General features: G+C 32.7%; 1 protein-coding gene across 1 annotated transcript; it reads right to left on the bottom strand.

The window, feature by feature from the left end:
* Positions 1–209: 209 nt before the first annotated feature.
* LOC110825342 (two-component response regulator ARR9-like) lies at positions 210–1,301 on the bottom strand. The gene is given in 4 exon segments (XM_022055791.2): positions 210–358; positions 360–523; positions 645–796; positions 912–1,301. Coding segments are annotated over 4 exon segments (483 nt in total). The 5' UTR covers positions 1,015–1,301; the 3' UTR covers positions 210–294.
* Positions 1,302–8,216: the final 6,915 nt, after the last annotated feature.

The raw sequence follows: 8,216 nt of genomic DNA on the forward strand, positions 1-8,216 counted from the left end.
TCGTGTATATAGATTTGATATGGGTTTTATATATTATCGTGTGTATATATGTATATAATAAGAAAAAAAGAGATTTATACTTTGTATAAGTAATGAAAATCAGCAAATAGTTCCTCCACTAGTGTTTAATCTAAAATACCCTCTAATTTGGTCTCGACATCACAAAAAAAAAATGTTCATGAAATTTGATGAAAGAATTTCAAATATGGTTTCTAAAAAAAGAATAAATAAGCAAATATTTAATGAATTATATATTACTATAAAAGAATTTAAACTAACTGTAAATAATCAAAATCACTGTTTCTGTTGTGTGTGTTTTGAGTCATGAGTTTCTTCTTCCATTCTCTTTTTATTGTATGGATCTTGTCTTCAACAAATGAGGTTTAAGTCTGTCCATATCTGATAATTTAACTGGCTTCAATATAAACTCCTCTGCTCCTTGTTCTAAACAACTGTTTATTCTTGATGGGATATTCTCTGATGACATGATCACTACCGGTATGTCTTTAAAATCTGCAGACTCCTGCAAAATTATGTCATAATTTTGATTAATTATGTTGAAAAACACAACCGAATTGTAGGCCAAAAATTGATGATAATGTAGATAAGGAAGAGAAATTTTCTTTTCAGAAAAGTGAAATTACCTTGATCTTTCTAAGGAGATCAAAGCCGGTCATGCCTGGCATACAATAATCTGTAACAATCAAATTAACTTGTGTCGGAGAAACTGCGTTCAGATCCTCATTATTCAACCCTAGAAATTCCAATGCCTTATTTCCAGAATCCACCGTAGTAACTGCATAAATTTGAAATTCCAATCAGAAATAACTTTCGACATAACCACTCGATTCGAATTGCAGTCGACGGACCAAAAAAAAGAGAAAGGGGGGAAAAAAAAAAAAAACCTAAACCTTGATACGAAGAGAGTTTGAGAAGCTTCGCGATCAATTTTCTGTCGACGAGACTATCATCGACGGCAAGAACATGAAACTGAGTTTGAGCAGGGAGTCCCATGACGATGACGACGAATTCGGCTATGAATTACGATGAAGACGACGATGATGATGATGATGATGATGATGAGGAGGACACGGAGAAGATGAATAGAGATTTAAATAACAAAACCTTTACAGTTTGGAAAACAAGATCCTGCAGATTTCCTACAGAATCTCCCGGATCTTCTACCTTCATTTTTGAACCAGACAACATCTTCATCTTGCCAACTCTTCTTTTCTGAATATAAAATATATTTTCTGTTCTGACTCCTGGATTGCCTCTTGAGCCAATTTGATTAGCGACTAAGTATGCTTTGGTTTGCTTAATTAGCCTTAGCGTTCATCTTAAGCTTAAATTAAATAAATAAAATTGAAGCTTCAATTTCCATTTAGGCCCAATATTATTTTCACTTTTGATTTTTTTAGTCGAATTTAGGAAAATTCCTTTATGTTTTTTCGGAAAATCGAATCCGATTAATTACTTAGATTAATATCAAAATTACGGATTTTGTATATCGTAGATCTTGTTCTCGTACCATTCGTTATTCTCTTTTTTTTTTTTTATCAATGATTGAATTTCGAATTTTAAGAAAAATCGAATAACTCATATATAGTTTATAATTTTCTTCTAATTTTTTAATATTCATGTCTTTTTCAGATTTTAAATCTATATATTAAAGTTTAAAAATCATATCAGATTTTTTTTTTCTGTCTATTTTTGTTATTTGATTTATTAATTTAATAAATTATTTAAAAATCTTTATATTATGAGTAGTACTACATTATTATTGATTATACTATCTTTATGTTACTATTTACATTTTTATCTTCGAAAAAAAGTGTAATGTTGGTCTTAAAAAAATTATTAGATTCATCTATGATAATATTTTGAAAAAGTAAAAACAAATCTCATAAGAATATTGGTCAAAATCCCTTACAAGCTCTTTATTGTTTGAATTTTTTCATCCAGTTTTTACATTATTTTTAAATCTGTTTTAATTTTGTATTTTAAATTTTTAGCATATCAGTTCTCACATCTAACTATTGTTAAAGAGTCGTTAAAGGCTGGACAGATGACCGATGACATGTAAAAACATGACATTAATGACATGATGCATAACATAGGAGCCATATTAGATTAAAAAATTTAAAATTTCATTTGGTCCCTGATATCTTCCTTTCTTCTTGTCATCTTTCTCTGAGCCCTCCTCTTATCGTGTCCTAATCTCAAGAAAACCCACACATTAGGCTTGTTCATTGTTTACTCATTAAACGAATCCTTTTTTAAAACTGAGTCCTCTTCCTCCTCTTATACCTCTAAGTGCCATATTTTTCCAAGAATCCAAACCTAATTTACGTCGACTTTAATACTTTTCTCAACATTATATCCATGTTCTTTGGTCATGGCAGCGTTGGTGTTTCCAACAATCTTAACTTGGTCCTCCTCTTAAAGATCTTGTTAGAAGTAAAGTACACAAACTTGTCATTTTCTTTATTATTACTATTATTGTTCCAATTTTTTCCTGTTGGTCCTCCTCCTCACTAATTTGAGAATAGAGTTAGTAATTGTGTCGAATGATACTCAGTTCATTGAAGGGGAATCTAACATGAGCTTACACAAATACAGTAAATACCAGTGTATCTAATACAAAAAATAAGAATCGGGATCCATGTTTCTGGAGGTTGTCTATTTCAAAGGCAATCTCTCCATAGCCTTTTTGTTTTCGCTATGAAGTGATGATATTTTTTAAAATGAGATTTGGAGATAAGAAATCCAATATGCTTAAATCTTTTTTCTTTGTTGGCTATACACTAAAGAAGAGGTTTCAAGAAGCTCTTGATCATGGCTACTGGTTAGTGGCAATTATGGTGGTTGATAATTGTCTAAGCCGTTTTTTTGGTGCTGTTTTAAGGTACACGTGACAGATAAGTTGGCCAATCCATTCTGTGAAAATATTTCTCACGAATCTCATATAGCTTTTTCTTTTGGTCCCTCTAATCTTGTAGTTTTTTATTATGTACAATTACACGTATATCTCACTTGTAATTATAAATGTATTTTACAAAATTTGGATCAATATAAATATGAAATTTCAATTGATGAAAATAATGAATAACTATAAGAAGGGACTCAAAGAAAGAAGATGACAACAATGAAGGAAAGAACTGGGGAAACCAGATGGAATTTCAAGTTTTTAATCTAATGTGGTTGTCATGGTCACATCATTACTAACATGTTATATTTTTTTATATGTTGTCAACCACATATGTAGCTGTTAACAACCTTTTAACGATAGTTAAAACTAAAAATTAATATGGTAAAAATTTAAAAATATGATTAAAATAGACCAAAAAATAATATAAAAACTTATATCAAAAAATTCAAATAACCAGGAGCGTACAAAAGATTTTGGCCGATATTCTTCTTAGATTTGTTTTTATTTTTTCAAATTATTATCTTAGATGAATCTAACAATTTTTTCTTAACAAACACGTATTATTGTTTAGGCATAATATTATTTTCACTTTTGACTTTTTAATGGAATTTAGAAAATTTTCTACAAATTTTTAGAAAAAAAATTATTTTAATTAGTTAATTAAAATAATATTAGAGTTATTGATTTTGTATTTTCGAAATCTCATTCTCTTATTACTTATCTCTTTTTGGGGTCAATTATTGAACTTCAAATCATAAACAATCCAATAACTTATATTTAACTAGTATTTTTAAATTTTTTTTTTTTGAACATTCATGTCTTTTTTGGAGTTTAAATCTATATGTTAAAGTTTAAGAATCATATCAGATTGTATATTTTTTTACTTATTTTTGTTTTTAAATAATTAATTTAATCAATTATTTAAAAAAAATTATACTATGAAGTACTACTACATTATTACGAGCTATTATATTTTTATATTAATATTTACATTTTTTATCCCAAAAAATCAAATTATTCGTTAACAAAAAAATATTATTAGATTCATCTAGGATAATAATTTGAAAAAGTAAAAACAAATCTAATATGATATTAGTCAATATTTCTAAGAAGCTCCTAATTGTTTGAGTTTTTTTGTATTATTTTTTGTTCTATTTAGTATTGTATTTTCAAACTTTTATTATATTAGTTTTCGGTCTTAACAGTCATTAGGGAGCCGTTAAAGCTAAATACATGACTTGTGATGTGTCAAAACATAGTTAAGTGTGACATGATATGAGAGTTACATCATATTAAAAAAGTTACAATTTCATCTGGACCTTTCACACCCCTGAACGTGTGAGACAATTCATATGGTTGCTTGCCTCTCTTAGCATTCTCATTGAACATAGAGTGAAAAAGATGATATATTGTAAAGGTTTGAAATCTTAAAAGAAATGAATTTATAATTTAAATACAGAAGCGAAAAAAATAGAGTTGGAGTTTACATTGTTTACATAATAATTTAGAATGCCCAATAGGGTTACAAGAATGTCCCTTCCAAAAGTCAAACGGTAATTAAAAACAAACTGAATAAATAAGCATCATATGACAATCTTCACTAGCACTTGAAGACAGTCCGGATGGTGAACTACTCACAACCCTCTTATTGATCGGGATCTGAATCTTGATCATCTTGATTTGAAATGGTTAATAAAAGGGTGAGTTACACTACCTTAATAAGAATATCACACTAATCACAGATACAAAAAACTGAAGATTGGTAAAAATCAGAAAAACAAATAATGGAACCCTTACTTTAATTAAATATAATTAATTTAAAGACATTTGTTTGATAGTTACCATTATGAGTTTTTTTTAAAAAAACTATGAAAATCCATATCTATACCACTTTTAATTTTCACGCATAAGAGAACAAGAACGATAATTTTCATTTCTTACTTGCTTACTGGTACCCCTGGGGGTCCACAGGGATGTCTCCCTACTTCATGAACCAAATATATAAATTTTAACAATTAATTGGCCTTCCCAATACCCCATCTGGTAATGGATACCAAATATTCCATCACCTTGATACCCCATCCAGTATGAGGGTAGACAATATCTCCCAAACCTTCCCAGTATGGGACTTCTCAACCTTGTTTGATTGAGGTGACGTTCATGGTAGGGTTCCCTATGTATTGGGTCCGTCTGCTCTTTCCCTCGATACTCGGTAAGTCTTTCACATAAAAATTCTCATCAAGCAGAATAACCAACAAATGCATAGCAATATCTCGTATTATATTCACAGATCAATTAGACGATATTTATGCAGACGATATAGCCTATCATAACAAGAGGAATCGAGTAACCAGATAACCGAATAAACCAGATAAATTAATAAGACTATTGGAATGATAAATTAAGAACATGCACAATACGATAACCATCAAGTAGCATAATACATGAAAATAAATAGAAAATTAGAACAATTGTGAACTAACTGGTTCTGCCTCTACTAGTGACCTGTAATTATTTTTAGAATTTTTTAAATTTTTACAAAACACAAAATTATGTACCGTTAAGTCTCAATTTACCATAACAGAAAATAGGGTGAGGGATTCTTATATGAATATGTGTTTCAAGACGTCGTGCTGTCTACCATGCCTCCTAACGAGTACCGAATTTTCTGAATTTTTTTATGTAAAATCCAAAACAATCGTCACATACCTAAAAATACCCTAAAAATTTAAAATAAGTATTCAAAACTCTTTCTGGCCACTTTTGGGGTCTCGACACGGCACCGCCGCCGTACTCCAACGTCCACAGTGGTTGTTTACCTCGACCTAGTCAATTTTGATCGATTTTGGCCTTTTTAATATGTATCTCTATAGAAAAATACGTTACAAAGCCTTGGTTGATAAAAGCTAAACTTACCGGGGGGCTTCCGGGTACGGCGGCTCCGCTGGTCCTCCTTCGAAGCTGAGGTTCCTTTTTCGGCTAACTTGCACAGAAAATAACGGTGAAGACAATTATAAAAAATTTATGTGAAACGGGAAGCGGGAAGGGGCTCATTAGATGAATTTTTGAGTGTTGACCGCAGTAGCTCCGCCGGACTTTACCCGCGATTTTTAACTCACTTGCTGTCCCTCTTGCTTCGATTTGGCCACAGGGATGCTCGAAATCGAATTTCAAGTGAGTAGGGAGAAATTTTACTTTTTTTTGCGGTCAGCGGTTGCTCCGATGCGACGGGAGTCGGCGGTCGGCCTTCTTCTTCAGTGTTTGGTTCTTCTCCTCCGGTGGGTGGCTGGCAGCTAGAGTTTGGGTTCTTCTGCGATGCGAGGTATTTATACACATCTCACGTTGATCTGGATTGTTCATCATGATTGATCTCGTCCGTTCGATTGCGCCTAAGGAGGAAATAAATATTGACCATTTATTGCGATCGATCTTGTCCGTTTAATTGCGTCTAAGAAAAAAATAAATCTAAGCAGTTCATGTCGCGGGATCGAACCTGGACCGTTGGATCGTTAGGCACGTGGATCGCCCATGTGGCCTCCCCTATGGTGCCGATGTCAGCATGTTTGACACGTGGCATGTTCCAGTTCGTCGGGATTGCTGACTAGATCATCCTAACTAATCAATTTTTTTATACTTTCACCCATTGTTTTTAATTTTTTTTCCAAAAATATCCATCGAACTCAAATTTTTACTCATTTTTTAAATTATTTTTAATCTATTCCTAATTTATTTTTTTTAAAAAAATTTAATTAAATAAAAATATAATAAATTAAATAATTATTTTAGTAAAATAATTTAATATGAAAAAATTACCTCGAGCCGTTTTTCGAAGCCAGGTATTACAACTCTCCCCTATAAAAAAAATTTGGTCCCTCAAATTAGTCACTCTTTCACTTAGTTGACAAGTTGAGGGTACTAGGCCCTGAAGCTCGATTCCAGTTTCCAAGTGGCCTCTTCCTGCATATGGTTTTGTCATAGGATCTTGACGAATAGAATTTCTTGGTTGTGAAGTACTCTACTCTTCTGGTCTATAATGCCTATCGACACCTCTTCATTAGATAGATTCTCTTGGAGTGAAAGGGACTTGTGAGACAGGATGTGTGAGGAGTCCGAGTTGTATTTGCGTAGCATGAATACATGGAACGCATTATGAATCCTAGATAACTCTGGAGGTAGTTTCAGTCTGTAGGTGGTCGCACTAATCTGGTCTAAGATCTCAAATGACCTGATGAACCGATGATTTAATTTTTTTCCTTTTGTCAAACTTATTGATCCCCTTGAAAGGGGTTGCCTTAAGAAATACTTGATCACATTTTTCAAATTTTAAATCCCTCATCTGGGTGTCTGCATAACTTTTCTGCCTGCTCTGAGTTATATGGATATTCTTTCTGATCTTAACTATCTTGACTGTAGTCTCCTTCACAAGATCTGGGCCGAATAATTTTCTATCACACACCTTTTTCCAACAGATTAGCAACCTGCAGGGGCGACTATACAATGCCTCGTATGGAGGCTCCCCGATACTTGCTTGATAACTGTTATTGTAGGCGAACTCTATCAAAGGTAGATGATCATCCCAATGGCCCCCAAAATCTAGAACACAAGATCAGAGTATATCCTCCAGTATGAGAATTGTCCTCTCTGATTGTCCGTCGGTTTGATGGTAGAATGCAGTACTAAGGGACAATTTCATTTCCATAGCTTGCTGAAAACTAGACAAAAACATAAAAGTAAACATAAGATCTCTGTCGGATACCACTGTCACTGAAACTTCATGTAACCTGACTATTTTTTGGATATACATTTTTGCTACCTTGTCCAAGGGGTCGGTTACTTAATAGCCAAGAAATAAGAAGATTTGGTGAGCCGATCGATAATTATCCAAATATCATCACATCCTGAGTGTGCCCTAGGCAACCCTGTTACAAAATCTATTGTGATATGTTCCTACTTCCACTCTGAGATCGGTAATGGCTAAGCAGCACGCCTGATCGTTGATGCTTTACCTTAATCTATTGACATACTACACACTTGAAAACAAAGTCAGCTACCTCTCTTTTCATCATGCTCTACCAAAACTAGAGTAACATACTTTGATACATTTTAGTACTTCCGGAATGCATGACGAACTTTGAGTTATGAGCCTCTGTCATGATGTTCCGTTTCAATTTACTGTTAGCTGGAACACACACTCATTCCTGAAATTTGAACAACTCATCGGCAGAGACTTAAAATTCTGAATTTACTCCCTGTTTTTCATCATTCTTGAGAGTTGTTATAGTGG

The sequence above is a fragment of the Carica papaya genome, chromosome 8 (genome assembly GCF_054855325.1).
Source record: "Carica papaya isolate Zhongbai chromosome 8, ASM5485532v1, whole genome shotgun sequence".
In the NCBI taxonomy this organism is placed as follows: Eukaryota; Viridiplantae; Streptophyta; class Magnoliopsida; order Brassicales; family Caricaceae; genus Carica; species Carica papaya.